At 34.4% G+C, this 27,260-nt stretch overlaps 1 protein-coding gene across 7 annotated transcripts in view; it reads right to left on the reverse strand.

Moving 5' to 3' along the window:
• Nucleotides 1-27,260, reverse strand: part of Rasal2 (RAS protein activator like 2) — a 305,910-nt gene that overhangs the window by 173,483 nt on the left and 105,167 nt on the right. The window contains exon 1 of one of the 7 annotated variants that reach the window (XM_063239665.1): nucleotides 4,114-4,153. The exons of the other annotated variants lie outside the window; for them this stretch is intronic. Coding sequence (XP_063095735.1) covers nucleotides 4,114-4,138 — 25 coding nt within the window. The 5' untranslated portion in view covers nucleotides 4,139-4,153. Of the gene's footprint in view, nucleotides 1-4,113; nucleotides 4,154-27,260 lie in introns of those variants that run through there. 7 annotated transcript variants of the gene reach the window in all.

Below are 27,260 nucleotides of genomic sequence, written 5' to 3' on the forward strand. Positions count from 1 at the left end.
GTAAGTAGTTTACTAGTACTGTGAGATCAGTTTCCGTGCTTTTAAAAACTGGCTAAGTAGCCAATACTGTGACATAACCTCCCTACTTAAAAGAGAAGGCAGACTGCATTAAAACAAAAAACGTCAAGCATCTGATAACATAAAAAATCATTAACTGCTCTCTCTCTCGCCACAGTGTCAACTAGAATAAAAACCTCAGGTAGATACATATCTTTTTTTAAATTGTGACCTTTTTGAATCACAAATCACTAAGTACAGAGAGAAAACTATGACAGAGGTAATAACATGCCACTCTAAAGAATCTTTACCAAGCTCCCTGGTAAGTGGACAATTCAACTCAATGCACTGTGTCCTGATACAACCCAGACGTTTACGACAGAAAAGAAAAACTTCTTTTTATCAAAAAACAAACAAACCACCACTGATCTAGAGTAGAAGGGAAAAAGCATTACATCCTTCTTAATCTATTCATGCAAAGGTGTTAAAGAGCAAATTCTCACATAACAGGGAACTCTATTTTATGTTTCTATTTATTCATGTATTTTTTATTCAATATTTTTCTCTTTTGTGCCTTGCATGTCTTTTAAGAACTAAGCAATACTCAGAAATCAAAATTGAAATAGGAAAAGAAAATAGAATAAGAAAAAAATGTAGTTCAAGAACGCTCAGTGGTGTAAGTGCCTGACTGGCAAGCACAAGGTTGTGAGCTCGATCCCTGGTACCAAAAAGAGAGAGAAAAGAAAAGAAAAAGAAAATTTACTTCAAGTTCACCTAAAACTCTAATTTTCCCAAGTATTATTAAACATTCTTTTTAAATTTTATTTTTATTTTAAAGAGAGTAAAATTACGGGCTGGGGATTTAGCTCAGTCATAAGCACCTGCCTTGCAAGCAGGCGGTTGTGAGTTCGATCCCCAGTACCGATAAAAATGAAAAAGACAAAAAAAAAAAAAAAAAAAAAAAGAGTAAAATTAAACAGAACAAAATAGATCATAAGAAAACAATTTAAGAAACACAGATTTCAAAGCAAGACCACCAGTGATCTTTACTGTCTATCACATTGTCTCTTATTTTCTTCCAAACAGTTGTTCTTATGTTCACACACAGTGAATACATACTGAACAATATAGTACTAAATTGATCTGAACAGGATGATGAAGGCATTTTAGGTCTTCAAGACCAGACAATAGAGGAAGTCAACAATGGCTGCCATAAGTCTCTCGTTCTCTTTGAAATAGCTGTCCATATCTTTACGTATGTTGAAATTAAACAAAAGAAAATAGACTAATACCACTCTGAACAGTGAATAATAGTATTGCTAGATTTTATATCATAACGCTACATAATGCTACAGAATTAGCACTCAGTATCTTAGTGTCTCTTCTTCAGAGTATCTCTGTTCATTACATCGTGCATTATACAATCTATTCTCGTAAACTGTTTAGAAATTCTACACATGCGTGAATCTCTACATGTATACCTATCCTTTCTGTATTACAGGGAAAAACAGATCAAAACAAGACAACAATACAAATTCCTAGAAAACCATGAAACGAAAAAGACATAAAACCACAATACTAGGTGATCTATAGTGGTTACTATGATGTCTCTTGTTATTTTCAATAGAATTGTCTATATCATCAGGCATAATATAATTGAACATAGCACTGCATAGCAATATTAATAAAAACACAACATTGGAGACATTGTAGGACTTCAAAAGCAGTTAATAGTCAAACCAGAATGAGTATCCTATTGCATCTTGTCATCTTCAGAGTAGTTGCCTCTACTCTTAGACTTGATACTATCAAGCATACCAAATTCAAATAAAATCAGTCAAGACAAGACAGCGGTCTAACAAACCAGATTTGAATAAGATCAGTCATAGTAAGACAATGTAAGTAATACAGGGCTTAGTTTAAGTTAACAGGAAATTAAGGTTACCATAGTATATTCTGCTATTTTTGGGATAGCTGTCTATGCCCTCAAATCTAGTACAAGTAGATAGACTGGAACAGAATAAAATCAAACTAAACAGAGTGAAAGGCTGTGGCTTTTAAATCCTGATACACTATTAACAATGTCCTCAGCCTTCTTTCTTTAGACAGTTCCTCTCCTTGCCCTTTCTCAGGGTGCCTTGTACATTTTGGGTCCCTCTAACTTCTTTAGTTTTTAGATTAGGGGGGTAACCATTATTTACCAAAGTGGTACTGAACCTTTTTACCCCTGAGCTTGATCTGAGCTGTATTCCTTTACCTACTAAAGCTTCAAAGTTTTCCTTCCTTCTAGCTGAGTAGTTCTCCACTGCATAAAAGTGTCATGACTTTCCAACCACCTATCTGGAGGTGCTGGATGAGCTGTCCCTATTTCTCTTTGGTTCCCTGTCACATACAGTATCGTTTTCTCATTGTTGACTTTCAGTTTATTAACCCTCTTTCAGGTTGAGTATATTTCCTATACAGATCATCTCAATGGACCCTATTTCCTGATCTACTTTGCCTGTGTTTCTTTTTGTTAGTGTATCAAGGCCATCTATGTTAGAGATTATAGCCAACCTTCTCTGCCTCATCTCTGCTATGCTATTTTTCTACTGTTGATTGTCTGCTTTTCTCCTTCATTCCACTGTCTGTCCTGTTCATTGAGGCCTCTCTGCCACTGTTGCTGGAATCCTGGTATTTTTCTCTCTCTCTCTAGAATATCTCCCTCTTTTTTGTAGGGTTGGATTGGTGGACATGAACTCTCCTAGTTCCTCTTTGTCATGAAAGCATCTTGTTTCTTCATTACTTTTGAGAGACAGTTTTTCAGGGCCCATCAATCTGGGTTGGAGGTTATTTTCTTTCAGGGCTTGGAATACTTTGCTTGAAGCTCTTCTTGATTTGATAGTTTGTGTTGAGAAGTCTGTCGTGATTTTGATGGGTTTTCTTTTACAGGCGATCTGTTTTTCTCTGACTGCTTTTAATATTCTGTTCGTGTGATGAATTTCTGGGATCTTGATTATTGCATGTCTGGGTGTAGATGTGTTTTGGTTGTAGCTGGCTGGAGTTCTGTACGCCTCATTTATCTGGATATCATTTCCTTTTTCTATGCTTGGGAAGTTTTCCTTAATTATTTCTGTGAATAGTCTTCGTGATTCATTTGTGTTTATTCCTGCTGTTTTGCTCATGTTTTTATTCTTAAGTTATAGATCTTCTTGTCATCTTCTAGCCTTTGTATTGTTACTTCCTGGTTCCTTGTTATTTTTAAGAGAACCTTTCTTTCATGATCACACATTGCAAATCTATCTTCAAGTTTTGAAAGTCTAACTTTAGTTTCTGTAAGGAATTTTGCCAGCTTTCAATGGAGTTTTTAATTTCCTGGTAATCTCTTTGAATCTGTTTCATGTATTCTATATTTTATTTATATACTTCATCAAGGGTTTCTCTCCTTTTTCTGGGTTCCTACATTCTTCCATCTGTGTCTTCTTCAGAGGTGCTTAGCATTTCTTTTATAATCTTTTCATATCTTGCCTCACTTGAATTAGAATTTCAGATTTAAGTTCATCTATGAGGTCACAAAAGTATTTCTTTATTTCCGCTGATGCTGTGGCCAATAACTGCATGATTGCTGCTCTCGATCTCTTCTGTATTTACCTCTCCTGGACTTATTTTCCCTGGGTCAGTGGCTGGAGGCTTTTTCTTGTTTCTTTCTCTTTTCATGTTTCTGGTTTCTTTCAGACAGATGTATGGTGGAGGTCTCAGGCCCTTTCCATATTGCCTACAGTTTTTCTGAAGCATGCTGGCTAGGAGATTGCTGCTTTCTCCAGTTTACTGTTGATCAGAGGTGCACACAAAGATGATGTGGGCTGGCCCCCTCTCCTCTGAGCCAGTCAGCCAGCAAGTGCGTTTAGCACATCAGTCTGTGCTGTGTGGACATCACAGGCTCGGGACAGGTTCGTCCCCGGCTATTGGGTCCCAACTAGGGGTGTGACCCAGACCAAGGAGATCCCACCAGTCCTCTTTGGGCCAGGGGGAGCCGACTGATGCCACTGCGGTTCCAGGTTCAGACTTGTCCTGCCCAACTCCAACATGTCCTCTACCCAGTCACCCCCTCTGTGGGACCCAATTTCTAGCACTCACCACGGATTAATGCAGCTCTCCACATTCGTTCCACTCTCCATTACACCACATCCTCCCACCAAGGGTCCTGGGCTCACCAACTCCCAATTTTGGTAACTATGACTTCAGCACAACCTTGGATTGTTGACTCCAAGGCATGCCCAGCACAGCATGGACCAGTCCCAGTGAGAGTGCTTGTTTCTAGTCTTTCCTCCATATTTTTCCTTCCTTCCTTTTTTTTCTTTTTCTTTTGCCGCAGTTTCTTCCTGGGTCATGAGAATCCCTCTCCTTTCATCCAGTCTTCTCCATTTGTTAAATTCTAGCATCTGAGTTGTTTTTCTCAGAGAGGCTCTCTACCCTGCTGCCTATCAAGCCACCATCTTCAAACTGGGTCCTATTAAATATTCTTAAACATCTAAATAATCCATCAAAAAGTTCTATATTACAAATGCTAATACAAAAATCAGTTAATATTTAATAAGCTGTGAATAAACACATTTATACATACTACATAGTATCAGTTACAAGTTATATTCCTTTCTATACCATAAACATATATGGCAAGGTAGGTAAGCCATAATGATCATTTTAATGCTACATAATAAGTGCAAAAACCATTAAAAATAAAATTAACTACAAGACTATTTAAAACTAGCAGCACTATCACAGTTGTACTTATTTTCTCACAAATAGATACAACTTATATTCATAATAATATATGCATGGTTAACTTTATGTCTTTTGTCTCATTAGTTTTTTTCATTTCTATCTCTTCTTCTAAGTACAAACTTTCCTAACTGCCCTAGAATTCTCCCATTATCTTAGAAAGTATTAAGACTGCATAAAACCTTAAATAATGAGATCACAAAACACAGTCCTGTTGGAGAAACAATTGATACAAGATAACACACCTATTAAATCATCTCTAGATTCCTCAGCAACTTACATTTTTGGCCAGAATGCACAATGTGGGGTTCTTTTAGTAATATTTTAATATGGATAGTCAAGTTACAAATTTCCAAGTTATTACAGTAAATATTTGGATAGTGAGAACTGTTCAGACATTTGGGATAAATACACATTACAACAAATAAGGAGAAAAGAGTGAATTTAAGGAAGAATTGTTGAATGATGGTAAGGTTGGAGAAAATGTAAAAATAATGGCCAGCAGGAATAAAAAGCAAAGAAGAGAGAGGGGGAGCATCTTCAGGGAAACAATGTAGAGTTATCTTAGTGTCAGTAAATCACATTTCCTCAAGCTAAATGACTAAAATGAGATGACTCATCATAAAATTACTTGTTCAAAGTTCTATGGCTGGAGTTAGGGGTTTAGCTCAGCGACATAAGTGCCTGCCTGGCAAGTGCAATGTCATGAGTTCGATCTCTGTTATCAACAACAAAAAATATATTCAAAGTGCTACACCTAGCATAGTTACAATTTAGTTATTCACAATCTAAAGATTTTTTTTTTCTAGCATACCAATAGAGCTTTTCCTTAGTTTTCTTTTTGTTGGAGATATAACAGTAAACAAGACAGACCTAGTCACTGAACTCAACGAACTTACATGTAACAGCATCAAATAGTGTACAAATGGTATAAATTTAATTGGAACAATTCTGATAAACACTGTAAAGAAGTAGTACAAATGCCTTAGAACATTCTGAAAAAATTGACCAAACTTACTAACAAAAACAGTCCCAACAAACAGTCCATCAGAATTATCTTACAGTACAGCCATCAGTAGACAAGCCGATTTCAGACTTAATCAGTTTTAGTTTATAGCACACAAACAAAGACTTACAGGTAAGAGGAAAGCTTCAACCATGAGAATATACAGATTTAAAATAAACAAGGAGACCAACAAATAAAAAAGCACCCTGAAGGAAACAAAAACAATACAGAAAGAAAACAAACTATTATTATCCAAAAAGAGACAGGAGATTTCACAACTATCAAACAAAAGCAAGACACCTGTTTTAATGAAAAGCAATAGTCATAGAACTACAATGAACTTTTGTGTTAAGAACAAGAATAAAAATGAAAACTACAATTCAATACAATTAAATATAAAATTCAGAAAATAAAAAGACAAAGAATAAAAAAGATAAGAAAATTAAGACAAGATAAAAGTAATAGAAAAAAATAATAACAGAATGGGAAAATTATTAGTGAAGTTTCTCAATACTAATTGGACATGAATTTTCAGAGTGAAATTCAATGAGGACCCAGCAAAGTCAGTAACTATCAAAACCTATCCCTGAGAAAAAACATGTTACATTCAAAATATCAGAAATAAAAGTGGATCTAAACTTCTGAAAAGCAACACAAGAATTCAAAAGAATTTGAAAAAAGTTCAAAATTCAGGTTTTAGTTTATAAAAAGCAACTCATACATTAACATCTTTTGTCTTAAAAGAAAAACAACACTCATGCTGTAGGTTTGCCACCACTGATTTAGAGTATTCACTTAGCTAAATCAACAATGAAGTGTGAAAATAAAGATATCTTAGATACTTAAGGTCTAAAATAATTTACCTATTCTGCACTGTTTCTCAAGAAGCTATTGTGGTACATGCTCCTTTAAAGTAAGAGAGTGGCTTAGTCTGCTCAGGCTCCTTCAAAAAAATACCACAGATGGGATGACTGAAATAACAGATATTTCTTTTCACACATAGTTTTAGAGAATGGGTGGTACAAAATCAGGGTGCCAATCAACTAGTTCCTAATGATGGTTCTTAGTGGTTTTCAGATAGCTGTCTTTCACTTTATTCCCACATGAGAGAGAGAGAGCTCTGGTATCTCTTGCCTCTTAAAGAAGGGCCCTGTAGAATTAAGGCTTATATTAGCTTTTTGTCACTATGACCAAAATATCTGAAAAAAGTCAACATAACATGAATGGCCTTTGGCCCAATTCCCAATAGAATACGACTTACCATCTGAAACCTCATTGAACAGTCTTCACTGTCCACATTCCTATCAATATTCTGGTCTTTTGAGCTCCCCCCAGAGTTGTCTACTAACTTCTACTACAATATTCTAGAGTTCAGGTCCATAACTCCAAGCTTTGCAAACTTCTCCCACAAACAATTTCCAAAGACTTGAGTCACACCTCTTGTACAGTCATATCTCTGGTACCAATTTTCTGTACTGGTAGTCAATTTGTGATCACTGTGTCTAAAATACCTGAGAGCTCAATTTAAAGGAGAAAAGATTTATTTTTAGCTCACGGTTTCAGAGGCTTCAGTCCTTTGTTGACTAGATTCAAGGCAGAATCATCCTGGCAGAGGAAAGCTGCTTACTTGATGGCAGCCAAGAAGCAAAGAAACAAGGAAAGAGCCAGAGAGAAAAAGAAAGGGCAGGAGTCCAGCATAATACAGCCTTCCAGGTTACGACCTACCTCCTCCTACCAGGCCCCATCTCTCAATAGCACATTCAGCCATGAACTCATCAATGAGATAATCTGTCAATGAGGTTAGTGCCGCATGATCTAATCACTTTCCAAAGCCCCACCTCTTAACATACAAGTCTTTAAGAAACACTGTTTTTGTCTTTTTCCTTTTTATCGGTACCAGGGATCAAACTCATGACCGCACACTTGTGAGGCAGGTGCTGATGCCGCTGAGCTAAACCCCCAGCCCCAAGAAACACTTTTGACTGGAACCAAAACAAGGCTTTTCCTTTATGACTTCATGACAGTCACAGAGGTTAGTTTCTACATAAAATAACTTTGACAGACAAGGGCATTCAGTCAATACAAGGAGTGAGCCAAGAAAACAAAAAAGTAATCTGATTTTTGAATAGCTCCTCCACCACAGGAGAACAACAAAGAATATTTCAAAATAGTGACGAAAAGAAATGGAGGCTGCTAACTATCCACCAAACAAAAGCAGGCCAGACTGGAGCAGTTTGACTAAAGAGACTGGCATGGTCCTAGCCATCATGTCATGCCATCTGCCGCTGTGCCACCCTCTGACATTACTGTGGATGTGCCATAACAAAACAGGAAATGTATTTTAAATGAGAGGAAGATCCAGGAAACAGGGAATAAGACCCATGAGAAAGGCAAAAGGAATTCCAAGAATGACAGTACAACAAACTCCTAAGAGGATGGCTATTAAGGAAATAGGCCTGTCCGAATAGGAGGTGTTCATGAGGAATGTCTCCAAGAAAAAATAAAATAGTACTGGATTCAATAGGTTTCCTGATGTTATTGACCTTGAGTGGAAGGGTACTGTAAAACTACAGGAAGATATGACAAAAATAATAGATATGAAGAAATTTAAGTATGAGTAAAGGGAAAATAATGACAGTCAACCACATTCAGTGAATGCATAAGAATATAAACATTGAATGCTGATTAGAACAAAACCAAAACAAAGCAAACAAACCAAAACAACAGTAACTACCACCATAACAACAACAACAACAAAAAACTCAATGGCAAGGGAGCTGGAATAGTTTTGTGCGACAACTAAATTCCTATCTACCATAACAATGATACTAGAAATAAAAAGATACTATCAATAAAAAGATCTAAATTGACTATCAATAAAAAGCAGCAGCACATGAATATTATTTAGAATTAAGGTAGATGTATAAATTCTAGAATGAAAAGGAAGAAAAGTCAAAAGTTACTGCCTCAGAAAAGGGGAACAGGATTAAGGAAAACCACTCTAACGTGTAAAGAAGAGGGTAGATTGCTGGGGAAAACTTTTGTCTAACAAAACCATGTATAAATAGTATGGGGAAGATTTTTTTTTAAAAGAAAAACAAAGGACAGACAATCCAACCAAAAAATGGACAAAAGACTTGAACACACATCTCACAAAAAAGATTAGCCAAAGATCCACATGTAAAAAAAAAGTTAACTTCAGTGGTCATCAGGGAAAAATTAAAACCAGAAGAAAAAAGATACTAACTGTAGTGGTAACAGTGTGGAACATTTAGAAGTAGGAATGTGAAACAGTACCATCATTTTGGAAAACTTAGTATTTACTAAAACTAAACAGATATATCTAGCAATTCCGCTAGTAGATTATACACTCAAAAAGAATGTGAACACATGTATATCTAAAGACATACAAAGACAAATATAATAGCATTATTCATAACAAAAGCTAGAAACAATCCAAAGAGAAAACAAACAGTAGATAAATAAATTCTGATAATTCACAAAATAGAATACTACATATCAACAAGAACGGACTATGTCTACATATAGAATCTCAGAAATATGTTGAACAAATAAGATGTACAATGCACCTTATATAAAGTTCAAAACTGGGTAAAAATAATCTAAATTAAAACTAACTAATAGTACTTAGTTTGTGGAACTATATGCTTGGGACAAGGCATAAGATGAGCCCCTTCTGAGATGCTCCATTTCTTTGGCAGGTATAACTCACACATTAAAAGTCTCCTTTATGCAAACTCAGCAAACTGCATACATCTAGCTTAGTAGTCCACTCTTCTCTTTGCAATTTTATTTCAATAAAAGTTTATTTTAAAAAGATTCTGATTTTAAGATTTACAACCTGTGTGACGTTGGACAAATTAACTGAATATCAATTTACTTGTCTTTAATATAGAGATAATGAAAGCATTTATGCCTTTAGGTGTTTTTGTGAGGTTCAAATGAGATTTTTGAGTTATTGACCAACAGCCAATTACTTAATTAATTATGCCTATGTAATGAAACCCCATTAAAAACTCTTAAACAGTGAGGTTTAGAGAGCTACACTATTAGCACTTTCACATGCCAGGTAGGCCATGTGTTACAAAACTCAAGGAGAGACGTTCCTGAACTACAGAACCTTTTAGACCTTGGTCTATGTACCTCTTTATCTGGCTGTTCATTTGTATTCTTTATATTTTTCTTTATAAAACCTATTAATAATGTTTCCTGAATTCTGTGAGTCATTACAGTAAACTGTCAAATCTGAGAAGGGAGCTGCAGGAGTCTTCAATTTGCAGCCAAGTTGGGCATGTATAGCAGGAAGTCAGGACTTGCGATTGGTATATGAAGTGGAGGCAGGCCTGTGGGTCCAAGCACTTATCTGTGTGGCCAGTGCTAACTTCAGAAAGATGATGTCAGAGCTGAATGGAATTTTAGGACACTCACTTGGTGTCCAGAGAAAACCACACATTTGGTATCCAAAGTGTTGTAAGCAGAGAAACAGTGTTTTCTTTAACAAGTGATACAGTTCTTTTAAGATTCTGTTTTCTTGATTATAAAAGGAAATAATATTAGGATTATATATATGAGTTTAAAATTTTAAAAACAGGGGCTGGGGATTTAGCTCAGCGGCATAAACACCTGCTTCATAAGCAGGCGGTCCTGAGTTCAATCCTCTGTACTGATTTAAAAAAAAAACTAAAAACATTAAAAGTAGAAAAATGTACTACTAAACGTTGTAAAATAATGTTTTAAACTATGAAAGCCTATAAATAGTTTCAGGTGTGTATATGTCAGGGCTAAATCGAGTTTTAGGAAGGTAGGTACTGGGGAAAGCCTCTAAAGAGCTGAAAGTAGATGCTCTATAGTCCAAAGACTGGCTGAGGGTAAGGGCAGGAAGCTAACTCAAACAGCCCTGGCACATATTGACCTCTGCTGAGATTCTTGTATACTGTTTCTTAAAACAATTCATAACAGATTTTCAATACATATAAATAAACTGTTTTCAAGTATCTTCAAGAATTACCCACAGAAACCTGGCAGAGTAAGGCTCACAGTCAAACTGGAATCAATGCCTAGATCCACATCTCCAAATTAAGTTACCTGATTATTACTCTAGAAAAAGTTAAGAGCAATTTCTGGAACACAAAAAAAGTGCTCAATATTTATTAGTTCTCATTATCATTGTTGGGAGTGGGGGAAGAAGGCCAAATGTTTAAGAACACAGGTTTTAGAAGGAGTTCAAATGTCTGAAAAGGAATCCCTGTTGCATCACTTCTCAACTGTGAGATACTACTTAAGATACTTCGTGAATGGGGCTGGGGATTTAGCTCAGCAGCATAAGCACCTGCCTTGCAAGCAGGCAGTTGTGAGTTCAATCCCCGGTATTGATAAAAAGGAAAAGGACAAAAAAAAAAAAAAAAAAAAAAGATACTTGGTGAATTTCCCATATCCCCATCATTTAAAATGGAAACAATGTATTCTCTACTTTACAGAGATGTGCTGAGAAATAATGAGAAATAACATATATTAAGAACAATGCCATCATACTATACAAACCAAATAAAAATGTGTCTTTTTTTCTCTTACCACATATGAAAAAAACACATCCATTTGGTGCTCCATTCACAACTATCAGAGGCTAAAATCAAATAAAATTTAAGAGAAAACTTTTAAACTATGAATGCTTTTCAGGACTCAGGAATATAATTAAACTTTCACAGAAATATTCTGAAAAAGAAAAACATACAAGTTTGTATGAAATGAAAGGAAGCTGTACCAAAAATCTACCAATCATTCTTGATTGCAAACTTTAAAACAGAAGGGCAACTAGCTTGCTGCCTGTTGTCTGGAGAAACAATTATAAGCTGAAGTAAAATATAAGGGAAGAAACATTATTTAAGCCAATCTGTTCAACCTAATGTGTACCATTTGGATCAGTCTATCAATTCCTTCCCGGTTGAGAAAGAGCTTCGGGATAATCTTTTTAATAGCAGTGTTTTAATCTAACCAATTAGCTCAAACACTCCAACTTCTAAAAGCCTCTTACCATTTCATAGCTAATGGCTAAGCATGGAAAGAGTAATTAACCCTCCTAAGCTATTTCTCTACAAATTTCAATTAGAATAAAAACGTGTATTTCTTCTCAAATGCAAGCATGAAAAATACAGCAATGAGAATTTTTGTTTCCTAAAAAAAGTTGAATCCAAATTCAAAAGATTAAGTAATGAACTGTCTGTCTTTCCTTAAAATTAAAGCCAGAGACATACTAGCCTTACCATATTGACAATTTTGCCTTAATTCCTATGGGTAGAGTCAGGTAGTTTTCCAAAACTATCTGAACTCCTCTGTAGGTCCACAAACAAGAGATTTATTGTGTGAATCTGTAAATTATATGACGTCATTGAAACACAAGCACCAATTGGTAGCATAAATAGTTTGTTCCAGGGATACCAGGAACTTTAAATATTCTGCAGTTATACAAAGCCCAAGAGCAGACCTTCCTAATGATACTCAGAAGCCTGCCCACTTTCTCTCCTACTAGTTACTGTTTCCAGCACAGAAAGGACAATGATTTTGCTACCAAATATTCCTTCAGATAACATACTTAGGAATATTCCGCTACCATTCAGTTATTCATTTTGACATTCTGAACATGACAACAAAAGAGTAAGAAAAAGAGAATGAAGAATATACATACTCTATTAAATAGACTCTGAAAAAACTAGGCTGGGGTTCTTTAATGACACTTCATAATACATATCTAAGTATGCACTTTAAAATGTCATGCACTTAAAAACATTTTTAATCCTTACAATTACACTCCTCTTGTTACGGAGTACTGTTTCATTAAAAAAGAAGTAATTTCTTCCTCTTGTGCCTTTTCTAAAAAAAGTTATTTTTCCTTACTTTTAGACTTGAAGTCATATGAATTTAGTATGTAAATTTATTTATTCTAGAATAGTATTAACAACATGGAAATGCAATGAGGTGAATATATTGTTGCTGAAAGTCTCAGAAGTCTACAGGGCTTTCAAAAAGCCTCTTTAAAAAAGTGACTAGGATAAAACTGTAGTTAAGCTCTTCTTTATTCAGTTAGGCTAAAAATACATAATTGCAGTATATATATCTCAAATTTATTTCTGGAATGTGTTTTCCATTAATGGCATATGCCATTTAAATTCTGGACATCTATGATTTCTTATTTTTTCCACTTAAATATTTAAAACAAACATTTTTCAAAATGCAGATTTGAAAGTGACAAGGAAAATAGAGACTCCATAGAAACTGGATATGCAGCATCTACGGACACAGCAATTAAGAGTTCCAAAGAGATGTTTGATAATGATGGAAACAGCAGGGAGTTTTGAGCTATATGAATGGAACAACCTCCACACTTTCTGCTTCTCTCCTAATACTAACCCTCATTCAGAGCGTCATAATGCCAATATTATGGAACAATGGAAGAGTTTCTATGCATAGTAGCTTTAAAACATTTAATGAATATTAATGAAAATAATTCACTTCTATAGGTAAAGAGTCAATTATAAGACGCTCAAAAGTTAGGAAAAAATTTAAGAGTTCTTTTAACTTTAGAAAGCCACTTTCTATTTGGCCCTTAGAGCCTCTATAAATTAACAAGCATTACTCATAATCAGATTCTAATCTATGACCATACCACCCTGAATGCGATCAAGCTCACCAGATTCTGTATGGCAATTACATTTACTGTGATACTAGGACCATTTTCAAGCAAAAGAAAGCTTAAAATACAATTCTCGGGGCTGGGGATTTAGCTCAGCAGCATAAGCGCCTGTCTTGCAAGCAGGCAGTCGTGAGTTCGATCCCTGGTACCGATAAAAACGAAAAAGACAAAAAAAAAAATACAATTCTCAATGACAAAACAAAGACCAGACCATGGGTTCTGTGACATTCAATTTACTGTCACACTGAATTTTGCCAAAGTGTGTATCTTTATCACATCAACATTTACATGCAGGTACATTTTTGTTTTCAATACACTACAAACATAGATATGATTAAACATATTTTGCTAATGTATAATCAAAATTTTGTCAAAGCCAGAACTTAATGCAAAAATGTTTTCCTTATGTGCAAGTACCTAGTTTTTATAAATATGCGTAATTTTATAAATTACAAGCCAGTCTACTATTAATGACAATAGTTTCAAAGTGTTAAATCTAGTCAAAAAACAAGGTGCAAGAGAATAAAGGAAATAAAATAGGCTTAAAGCAGTAAAAAGATATTCAATAACTTCATGATTTCGGTTTCTTTTATTTCTAGGTGGAAACAAAAATACAGGAAAAAATGGCTGGGAGCCTGATATAGGAGGCAGGACAAATAGGAAAAGCAATGCCCACTGAATATAAGGCAAAGCAAGAAACGGCAAGATATGAGTTTGAGATTTAGCAAATCAAACCCTTTTCTAGTGCTCAGGTCCATAACTAAAGTGTTTTTATAAAAAAAGACACAAGACACAATTACATGAGGAATATCTGGATCCATGGAGTGAAGCATAGGAAGCTAGAGTTTCTAATAGCGCATTAATAACTCATTCCTATAGTAATATGGATAAACAATACATATTAACTTTACAGGTAACACAGAACTGAGGGCAATTAATACATACAATGGGCACAGAGTCAGAATACAAAACGATCACAAACTACTGAAAAACTGGGTCAAATATAGTAACACAAAATTTAAAATATTTGTTTGCATTGTATGATGTCCTTTACCAGGCCTTACTCATGATTTTAATAAAGTATCATACTATACAGATACATCAAAAGTTGTTGAAGAATCCTTTCACATTCCAAAGAAAATATAGCTCAGTTTGGAGAGCATTTTTCTATCGTGTGTGTGTGTGTGTGTGTGCACGTGTGTGTATATATACATATACACACATACATACATACACAGAAAGATTTAAAAAAGTACAATCATGCAAAATATGTAAGACAATTTTATTCATAAGCTAATATTTTTCTACTGTATTTGGAAGATTTTTAAAAAGTGTGAATCACTCATCAAACTGATTTTAAATTCCCATAGAAAAATTCTATTTTTAGCCTAGCACAAATTTAAAATAAATATACAGAGGCATCATTCTAATTACTTTAATCAAGAATAGGCTAAACAATTATTTATCCTAAAGCATAAATAATTTAAAAAGCAAAATAGAAAACAGATGATAGGGAAAATGTAGATCTTTTTCAGATTGGTAAGGTATTTAGAGATGAAGGAAAGGATGGGAAAGGAAGGATATGGCAAGTAAAAAAGATTAAGATGTGATATGTATATGTAGCAGTTCCCTACAATGGATGTGTTTCCCATGTATTGTAAATATGTACAAATAAAAAGTAAAAAAGAATGCTAAATCATAAAAGCTAGCACTAATATCTTTTCTAATACTAAAATGAAAAAGTAATCTCCCTAATAAACCTACTTTCTAAAAAGTGCCCTCTATATATCTTTCTTGGATCATTATCATATCTTTTACATTTTTGTTAAATTTCTACTTAGGGAATAAGGTTTTTAATAACTTGATTTGTAGTGAGTAGAAATCTTAATGGGAACTCTACAATTATTAACAAAAGTCAAAATTAAGAGAAAAATTGCCAGGCATTCTTGGCACTCACAGTTTGCTAAAATTATTTTCAAATTTATTTTAAAGAGAAAAAAGCAAAGCAAGCCTCACATTTCAGGTGATTTTTCAGATAAATTCTAAAACAGAAGACTGTAAGGTCTAAACATAATAGTTAATAAAACAAACATCATTGGTGACATCAAAGCATGTACGGTAAAGTCCATCACAACTTTATCTCCGACTTTACAGTCCACAATTTCATTTACTTGATGTCAGTTGTGATCCAAAAATATTATAGGAAACTTTCACAAATAAAAATCACAGATTTTAATTGTGCGCTGTTCCATATAGAACAACAAACTCTCATGCAGTCCTGCCTGGAATGTGATACATCTTCGTGTGCAGCGTATATACAAGGTATATGCTCCCCATGTAGCTGTTTCAGTATCATCTGTCATAGTATCACAATGCCTAGGTTCAAGAGTAACACTTACTTTACTTAGAAATGGCTCCAAAACACTCGAATAGTGACACTGGCAGTTCAGATATGCCAAAGAGAAGACATAAAGTTCTTCTCTGGGTGTTGTATGTATGTGTGTGTGCAAGTTTTTCTGTCACAGAGAATATTTCAAAAAATAGTTCAGGCTGAGCTCAAACTCACCACCCCTCTGGCTCAGCCTCACAAGTACTGGGATTACAAACTGCACCACCATGCTTGGCCATAAAATTTCTTTTTTTATTTTTTATTTTTATTTTAAAATAGAAACAGAAAAAAGGATAGAAATGACACAGAATTTCAAAACAAATAGTAGGAAATTAACACTAGTTAATATATTGCATATTGTTATCTGAGAAGTAGTTGTTCAAGTTTCAAGATTTAGGCATGAAAAAATCAAACAATGAAAACACAAACTGCTCTTTTTGATGAATAGAGATTAGTAGAGGCCATAAATTTTCGACTTAACACAGAAAGAAAAAAATCATATGCTGAGGTTGCTAAGGTATACAGTAAGAACAAATCTTCCATGAAATTGTGAAGGAAAAAAGAAATTCATGGGGGCTGGGGATTTAGCTCAGCGGCATAAGCACCTGCCTTGCAAGCAGGCAGTCGTGAGTTCGATCCCTGGTACCGATAAAAACGAAAAAGAAATTCATATATTTGTGTTTTAGGTATAGGAAAAAGTACAGGGTTCAGTACTATCCATAGTTTCAGGCACCCATGGTTTCACGCGGCTCCTGTGGACAGGGCAGGAGGTTGTACAGTTTATTAGGGAAGACAAACGTCTTTTATTAATGGTTTTATAGAGTTATAACTCATACAACATATAATTTACCTATTTAAGTAGTCGAATATATTTTTCTGCCTTTTCCCCATCTTCTGCACTTCAGTTACTGCAGTGAACAAAGCACTCCAATATGAGGAGCTGGGGAAAAGAAGGAATCCTATATTCTTGGCTCCACTAGTTTCACTGACCTGGGCAAGGATCGGAAAGAGCGGTCTTGGCTCATATATCACAAAATTGCTTTTTTAAAGCAAATTTTTATGACCCCTTTTTTCCTAATTTTCATTACTAACACTGGGAAACAGACTGTAGAAATCTTCAGGCTGAAATGCCAGATTAATTTAATTCGGCCATTAACTTTTTAAGATCCTATACACATAATTACAATTATAACAGGTGAAATACACAGAATGCTACATATATATAATACTAAGGTACCTTACTGTTTTGCAATCAAGGACATTTGCTAAGAAACTGATAGTTATACTGAGCCTCAAATCATAACTAGGCATTGTGTAGAATAATAATATGAAAGGGAGAAAGGGGGAGCAAAAAATCTCATGCAGAGACAACAGCAATGCCCTGAGGTGAAAGGGAGCATACCACATTCTGAGAATTGAAAAGTAGGCCAGTGTTTGGCGCCGAAATAACAAGTTGAAGAAAGGTTCCATGTGAAGGTGGAGAGGCAGAGAGCACCGGTCTGTCATAAATTTTACACTTAACTTGGAGAAAGGACAACCAATAAACGGAAGAGTTTTGAACAGCAGTTTTACATAGGGACCCATTTGTCTTTTTGCAAGATCATTCTGCTACATGTAATAGTTTAGAACAGCAACAATAAAAAGTCAAAAAATAGGGTATTTTGTTTAAAGCCTCTTATAGATTGAATTGTATTCCCTTTAGATTATGCTAACGTCATAACCCTTGGAAATTGAGTCATTACAGGTGTGATTAACTTAAAATCATACTGGAACAGAGAGGGCCCTAAATTTAAAATAGCTCAAATCACTATAATGACAGAAAATATGAAAACACAGAAGACAGATGCAAAGAAGGAGACTATGTGACACTGGAGAAAGAAACCGGAATTATGAAGCTAAAAGTCAAAAACACAAGCAAGTGCCAGCAACCATTCTCCCTCAGAGCTTCAAGAGGAACCAACCATACTGCCACCCAAATTTTAGACTTCTGGTCTCATAAACTATGAGAGAATAAATTTCTGCTGCTTAAAGCTGCATAAATCATGTTCATTTGTTAAAGCATCTCTAGGAACAGAGGCTAGTATGGTAATCCCAGCAAGAGAGATGGTAGACTAGAAATCACATAGTGGGAGAAGAAACAAGTGAATGTTCATTAGAGAAATACTCCAGTGGTGAAAAGCGTCAAAACTGATAATGAGCCCCAGTATGGTGGCACATACCTGTAATCCCAGAATTTGGGAGGCTAAGGCAGGAGGATCACTGCAAGTTCAAGGCCAGCCTGGGTTACAAAAAGAGGCCAAGACCAGCCTGAACTGTACAGGCAGACCATGTCTCAAAAACATGAAGAAAAAAAGAAGTCTGATAATGAACTGAGCTTGGTGACAGGCAGAGTGTGGTAAAGATGGCTCCTTGATTTTTCTAGATGATCCAACTGGATAACATAATTTCAGGATGCTTTAAAATGGTACCCTGGTACGATTTAGATTAAGTGTGTCTCCTAAAGGTTTGTGTGCTTAAAAGCTTTACCTTTGGTGTGGCACTGAAGTGGTAGAAACGTTAAGGAATAATGACTTGTACAAGATAATCTGGTCATTAGGAGCTCTGCCCTTGGGATTAATACTGGCTTTGTGAAGTCAGACAGCCCTTGTAAAAGTCAGTTGTTAAAAAACTGTTAGCCTGGCCCCTTGGGCACTTTGTTTCCTGTCTCACCATGTAACTACTCTCTTCCATTCACAGATTCTTCCGCTATCATATTATCTGACATGTGACATGGCCACAAGGGCTTTCCCCAAACAAAGGCACTCAATTTTAGACTTTAAATCTCCAAAACTACGAGCTAAATAAACCTCTTTACTTCAGAGAATACGCAGTCTCAGATATTTTTGTTATGACAACAGAAAACAAACTAATACAGATCCTTTGGTGTTATCTTTGTATCTAAAGATTCCTTCTTCAGCTTTCTGGAACAAAGTCTGTTCTGATCTTCTGATTAATAGCCTACTTCATCCTTCTTTTTAATGTAGCACTTCAGAGATCTGCAACTGAAATAAAAAGTCAGAGGAAGACTGCCAGTTCCAAACACCATACCATCATCCTAAAAATATTCTCTTAAAAGTGAATAGAACATTTTTATTTCATAGTGTTCATAAACCTATAAACATTACCAAGGAGTCTGTTTACATTTTATTTAAATATTAATGTTCAGCTAGGCATGATGGTGTGAGCCTGTTAACCCAGCTACTTGGAAAGCTGAGGCAGGCAGATCACAAATTCAAAGCCAGGCTGAGCAAAATCCCAGCAAAAGCCCAACAATAAATAAATAAATAAATAAATGGTTCATATTACTGAATTGTTAGAATTACATTATAATGTCTTCCTCTTCAAACATTCCCCTCCAATGTAAATAAAGAATGAGATCCCAGAGTATACTCTTTGAATATTCATAATCTATTACTGCATTTTTATTACTTTGATTTTACATTTAGCATGCAAAATTCATACATTTAAAATATATTTTCCAACTAATTTTAAGACCTTGATTTTTTTAACTGCTCAGAATAAATGACATTATTAAGTTTAAATAGTCACAAGGTGAATTATTAGAAAAGGAGAACGCTCTCCTTCAAATAACTTTTAGTTTATAGAATTTTTCAACCACATTATTCTTTGGAGTAAAATATTTTTACTTGTAAGCAAAGACTTAGCAAATCTGAAACTTTCATGTTTCTTCTGATCTGATGAGTCAGATCTTACATAAAAGTACCTACCCCCAAACCCCCCAAAAAACCACTTAACCCTATTTTAACATAATCAAGATCTTGCATAAGATTCTATTTTATGCCCTGGCTGTCTTGTAACTGACTTTGAAAAGCTTAACTATACCATTTAGGATCGTGAAAGAATAAAAGTACAAAGTTAACATATTTATTTTCTCTACCAGCCTATAGCCATGTGATGAAAAGAACTACCTTACTTTTTGTGTTCTATGCAGATAGGAGTCACTTGATTTCAAAATACTGAATTTAATTCTACTGTGGCCGGAGAGGCCTCCATATTTTATTATTTTTACAATTAATCAACCATTCCTTGTTCTCATTTTCATTCATTTTCTTTTCTTCAGAAAAAAATCAGGGCCAAGTGTGGTGGCATACACCTGTAATTCAAACACTCAGATGACTGAGGAAGGAGGGTGTACATTTTGAGGCCAGCCTGGAATACACAGTGTATTCAAGGTCATCCTTAAGTACACAGCACTCTAAATAATAAATGATATATATAATACAGGATTCAGGAAGAGCCTTGGCCAAAGAAGATGGCATAAACTCATTTTTTTCTATTGCTCTGAAGTAAATATACCTACATAGTTTTGAAATAATCTGAAAGGCAACCACAGAACATTATAAATGGAAAGAGAATTCATTTGCTGGAAGCCTTGAGACTATAGAAAAAACGGCGATAAGATACTGATATTCTCTTCAATTCAATAAAAGGAGGCAATTTAGGCCTGCTTTCAAATCTAGCAACAGAAAGCAGGTGATGCCAAATTCTTCTTGAAAATAAACAGTAAGCAAGTCTAGCACCAATGGTAAGAAAGAGGTAAGGGTGGCAACAGGATATACTAAAAAAGATTATTTTCCAATTAAAAAATAATTAGGTACAAATAAATATAAATAGGTATGATTGTAAGTAAAAAGGAACCTTAAAAAAGTAGAAAACCTTCTGATTATTTTGCCAAAAAAAACTCTGTAGTAACATAATTTTTCAAAGTAAAATATTATTTGCAATCTAACAGTTTGACTTATGATTCTCTATTTAAAATTTAAAGTTTATTTTCATAATATCTATTTCTTTTTCAAGATAAATTTCCAGTATTTTCTCCAAGAATACATATGTATAAACCATTTGCTATTTAAAGTTCTTTACTATTTCTCTGAACTATTTACTTCTGGTACTAGCTTTAAATGATTAAAAAATGCCCTTTTTCTAATACCATTTATTCTTATATAAAACATTCCTTTTTAATATTTGAAATAAAATTTAATGGCAAAAATAAAACTCATTAAAAATAAGAAAATGTACCTATTAATAGTGTTTAAATTAATGTTATTGATAAATATAATGAAAATTTTAGAAGACAAAGAATTGACCAAAACAATTTCTGCAAACTAAACAAAATGATACCACTATGAACTTAAAGATACGCTTATGTATCTGTCTGTTCATCTATGAATTCTATGAAGAGAATAGCAAAACATCATTCAAAGGGATAGTGACTCAATCTAGGAACTACTAGCAACATCTGAGAAATAACTGTTAGTCCAATAAGTTAGATAATAGGCAAGGAAAGATCAGTGAACCTTCCCCTACTCTAATATAAACTATAATTTCCACTACCAACCAATCCCTGATCACTGTGAACAACAGGTATTCCCAAAATACTGGGTTTGAAAAGTAATGCCCTAAAGTTAAATCATATGACAAAAAGTAACTATGAAGATTCATATTATCTATGAAATTATCAAACACAAACATTTGGGTCAAATAGTTTGTTTTATCATTATAGACTAAGTAATAGCAAAGCACCAAACATTAAGAAATAATTTATAAAAGAAAAAAATTTTAAATGCTCAAATGTGTCATTCACGTATTTGTAATAATACAGGAAAACAGCTTTATTATCATTGGGAGAATATCTTCATCCACCTCAACACCCAGTAATAATTCTGGATTAAGATGCCTTCTAGAGGAATAAGGTAAATAAAACTTAAATTCTAAAATACCTGAGCCTAGTGTCCACATACTGAAATTTTAACAGTCTTAAAGCATTCTGTATTCTTGAGGTTCTGGCATATGAAATGGACAAACTCCACTAGGTAGTTTTTTTTCAAGTCCCTTTGACAGACTCATATCTAAACATGATGAATTAAAAAATAGTCATTATAAGTGACTTAAAATACCATGCCTACTACTTGGAAACATTATCCATGCCTTTTCCAAAGAAACTTTAAAGAATGGAATCAGTAATTACCTGTGGTTCCTAACATTATTTTGCATATATTGTAAGAGACTTGTTGCATATTCTGTCAGTAGTATAAAACCTTTAATAATATTTAAGGTGCATGTATAATATATAAAGCATTGCACTTAACATGTAGCAGGCATGAACTCTGCCTCTTTTTTTTTTTTTTTTAAAGCTTGGATCAGGAATAAAACCCACAAATGCTGACAGCAACTCATGTGTTCTAACCACCAGATACCATTTTTCTCCAGAACAACAAACCACATACATGGCATTCAAAATACTCTTTATTCTGACCAAAGTTATGATTAGATCCAGTGCTAAATTATAAATGAATTAGTGGCCCTTAAACTCTAAATTATTTTTGATATTTTGGTGATAATATTTAAAAACATGAATACGACACAGAATTTCTAGTTTGTACAGTCACATAAATAAATAATCAGTCTAGAAATTAAGAGAAAAAGAAACTTCAGAGTTATCTCAATGAAAACTCAAGATGGGAAATGCAGGAAAAATGCTGCGGTTTACTGACTAAAACTCAGTCACTACAAACTCTTATACGCACATGGATAAGGTTTCATAATCACACATTCAGAGTTATTACTCATCTTACTCTTCTCTTTGCTTCTTCACAAAGACAGACTGGCTTGAGTGTGAGAAATTTACTAAAAACTGCCTCAGGCAAAGAAAAATATGACAATCATCCCAGATATGCAGACAAATTACTTTGTTCATTGTGATCAAGCTACCAGTGGAAAACTCTAGCTCACACTGAACTAATATTTCTAGTTATATTTTCAGCACAAGTGTGGGAAATGGCTAATTACTGAAAGTGTTTAAGACTAATACATATATGTATTCACAAATACTGACTGAATAAAAGAATAAAATAGCAAAACTATACATGTTAAGATAACAAATGGAACATTAAAAGCGACTTATGGTCTCAAAATACCAAATCATTATTTGGGAAGCAGGCTGCACTATTTAAAATATATAAGTAAACACTCAAGAGAAATGAAAACATATGTTCACATAAAAAGTTGTTCGCAAATGTTCATAGCAGCATAACTCACGACAGTCAAAAAGTAAAAACTTAAAAATTAGTCAAATTCTGAATATATAAATACAACATTATATATATCCAAACAACAGAGTATTATTTGGTCATTTAAGAAAAAATAAAGTACTCACAGATGCTACAATGTAAGTGAAGCATGAAAACATTCTGCTAAAGGAAAGGTTACATATTAGGTAACTTCATTTATATCGTATCTATAGATACAATACATTAGTGGTTATCACGGGTATCTACTGGGTGAAATCTTTGGTAGTGGGGAGGAGAGAGCGTAACAGGTTTCTTTATCATGTGATAAGAATGTTCTATGTGCTGGGTGCATAGTGTATGTCTGTAATTCTAATACTCAGAAGGCTGAGGCAGGACGATGACCTTGAGTTCAGGGTCAGCCCAGGTTACACAGTCTGTCTCAAAAAAAAGTTTTAAAATTGTGATTACAATACTACAAATACAATGAACATAACTTATTAAAACAGATATATGATTCCATTTATATGGGGTAGAAATTCACGGAGATAGAAAATAGAATGGTAGCTACCAGGACCTAAGGAGAGGGAAGAATAGGGAATTATTAATGGGTACAGTTTGGGAAGATGAACAAGTCTGAAAATGGATGATGGTGATTACTGCACAGCAGTGTGGATGTCACTGAACTGCACACTTCTGTGTGCATATGGCAAAAGAATTATATATTTCAAGCAGGTAAATTATGATATGCTAATTATATTTCAGTAAAGTTACTGAAAAAAAAAAACAAATGAGGTGTGAGTGTAGCTAAATATAAAAGTTAAGAATATTAAATTTGCCACATGGGTAAATTCTAGGTCTATAATTAAAAGGACTTAGTAGCTCTACTGACAGATTCTTCTTAAGATTGCAGATGTGCCAAGGCCAGGACACTAATCTTGACAAGCTCATTGTCCTCACACTTTAGCCCCAGCCTGATAGATTTCATTTACTCCTGGGACTTTATCACCCAAGTGCTGTGAACTCCAAATGTGTGTCTTCACATGGAAACAACCTCTGCTACTAAATTTTGGTACCTTTATTCATCAGTGCCCACAAGACAGACATTCCCAGGTTCCTGAAAACCCCTCAAACATGTGTTCAGAGGGGATCACAAAATATTGGAGATTTGAGTCAGAGAGACCTAGGACCTGTGTCATTTGGGAAGTAACTGAGACTATTTGAGGCTCTATTTTGCTACTTTTAAAATGAGACTGACATTGATTTTACTCAAAGGATTAAACCAGATGAATGCATATAAAATACAAAGATTGAAACACCAAGAAAGCAGAAATTTCTAAGCTCATGTTCATTGCCTTTCCCTTTGAACTTCCTCTTCATTCTCAAACATAAAGGTGTCATCATTTTCCCAATCTATAAGCCTTCATATTATCTTTCTTATTTTGCTTTCTGCCTTATGTCTCAAATTCTATCAATCTATCTCAGAAACATCATTTATTTGCGTCTCCAACCTCATTTATCATGGACACAGCTTTAATTTAGGCTTTTATCATCTCTCACTTAAACTTTGGCACGATTTCATCTGCTTTCTTTACCACTATTCCATCATTCATGGTAACATAAAATCATCTTCCTGCAAAATAAAACTCATTTCCTATTTAAATATCCCTATTACCTGTAAAACTCAAAATCAGTTAGGTCAGTACTTGACAAGAACTCTAAAACTAACTTCTACTTTCTTTTCCAATACATCTACCTACATCCACCCCATCTTTTATTTTTTTACTTTGTGAACTAACTTCTCACTGCCCCCTAGATGGACTTCTGGCCCTTAATAACCATTCTCTTCTTACCCTAAAGACTCTTACTAATCTTTCCAAGTGACATCTTGTCAGAGACTGCTCTCGATCTGCTTGCATTTCTGCCTCCTCACTATGTTGTCAACTCCTAGAGTATAGATAATGTGTTATATTAATTTTTTTGTCTTTTTTCCTTTTTTATCAGTACCAGGGATCGAACTCAAGACTGCCTGCTTGCAAGGCAGGCGCTTATGCCGCTGAGCTAAATCCCAGGCCCCCCCCTTTTTTATGCTAATTTTTGTATAATTCTTGTAGCTTAGTTAAGAAGGAAAAAAAGAAAAGAATCCAAAAAGAAAGACCCATATCCAGTTCATAAACAAATGAGGGTCCAACATAAAAGTCACAGGTTAATTTTTGCTACAAAATGAAAGCCACCAGTGAAAGCCTAGTATTTTGTGCAATGGGCACCCTAAAGTTTGGACCAGTGAAATGTATTACCGATTCTAACATTGGAAGCAAATATTTTTAATTTGGTATGGTGGTGCAAGCCTGTAATCTCAGCACTCTGGGAAGGTGAGACACAAGGGATTACAAATTTAAGCCTCACCTGGTCAACTTATCAAGATACTGTCTCAAAATTTTAAAAAGGGCTGGAGATGCAGTTTGGTACAAAGCCCCTGTGTTTAATCTCTAGTACCACCACAGCCCCGAAGACAAACAAACAAACAAACAAACAAACAAACAAAAAATCCCAGTTTCCTACCATGAGCATCTAAAAACTTAAGGAATTAGGAACAAAGAAATGACCCAGTTGCTATTCACATCAAAAACAGCACTTGGCAGTTGGTGGTGTAGCATAGTAGTAGAATACTTTCTTAGCCTGCACAAGACCTGGGTTTCATCTCCGGTGCTGGAAAAACAAAAAAAGTACTTCACTGACTGGTAAAGTTTCAGGTGATTATTGGTAATTCTACTGGTTTTTAGCGGATTGGTTTAACCTCAAAATTAGATTCTCTGACTTTGATAGCTAAGATTAGCAGCAAATTCTCAAGCTGACAGACAGGTACAAGTTTATGATATCATACCCTGAAGAGGGATACCACATTACACACACATATGAAAGAATACATTCTATTCCATGTTAAGAATTATTTTAGCACTCAAGGTTATGAGGCACAGTACAGAAAAACTATTGTATATTTGATGTCAACATGCCCATACTAGGTCAGATTCTTTATACCTAACATCTGAACAAAGAAAATAACTTCAATTTACCTGAGGGACTGGCAATCAAATTTCAACTCAAGTTTTCAGAAAATGAGCACCCCAAACACACACACACACACACACACACACACACACACACTAGCCACCTGAAGCAGGTAGACTAATGAATAAATAATCTTTTGGGTAAATGGACCAGGATATTTTAGGAAAATAAAAAAGTTGGTTAGAATTTTATTCCTTAAGATACTAGCTATCTCTCTCCTATAAACCATTTTATTTCTCTGATTGCTCAGAAACTGCATAACCACATGGAATAATCTCTGATCATTTAACTGTGAGCCAAAAAGGACAAGGAAAAGTATACTTTCAAGAATAGTTATGTTAGAGCCTGGGACATAGCTTAGTGATTGAGCATTCACCGTCCAGAAGTAAGGCCCTGGGTTTCACAACCATCATCACAAAAATAAGTAAAACAATAAAATTTTTAAAAATTAATTATCTTGGATACAAATTCAATGAGGGAAGTAAAGTCAAGTAACTGTTACGTTACTTATATATCTTATAATTAGCTTTATACAGTTACTTACACTAGATTTTCTTAAATGTGAGGAATAAATTTTAAAACTTAATGTTTTCATAACCTATAAGATTCAAGTAAAAATAGTTTTTTTTTTCTTTTTAACTTTTTATTTGTACCAGGAATCAAACTCACGACCGCCTGCTTGCAAGACAGGTGCTTATGCTGCTGAAATCCAGCCCCAAAAATAGTTTTTTAAAATCACAGAACACCAAAACAAAACAGGCAGAAAAACAGGTAACAGTGAACACAAAAATAAGCTGTCATAAAAATGAAAAAAAAAGTCACATAGTCAAATTATATTTGATAAATAATCTAAAGAAGTAAGAGATTCTACTTGAAAAATAATACAAATTAAAAAGAAACTATAAACCATGTGATATGAAAATGTCTATTTCACTAACAGGAAAAATACAAATATAATAGTAATATGCGGCATCCATTAAACTAATATCATAAAAGTTTTTATTAACTAGGTAACTAATATGAACTAATACATTCACTTTATTTACTATTTACAAAAACGCTAAAAGATATTATGATCATCCCAAATTTTACCAGTGAGGAAATAAAAGGCCAAAAAAGTCGTAAGAATTTTTCTGAGACCATAGATCAAATTTGAACCCATTCATATAACTCCAAAAATATTTTTACTTTCCCTCACACCATAATACAAGGAAAACAAAACAACATACTATAACAATGAATGCTAAAGTCCAAATCTGGTTA

This window comes from Cavia porcellus, unplaced genomic scaffold, assembly GCF_034190915.1.
Source record: "Cavia porcellus strain 051 isolate PalLab524CR breed Dunkin Hartley unplaced genomic scaffold, mCavPor4.1 scaffold_29, whole genome shotgun sequence".
Lineage (NCBI taxonomy): Eukaryota > Metazoa > Chordata > Mammalia > Rodentia > Caviidae > Cavia > Cavia porcellus.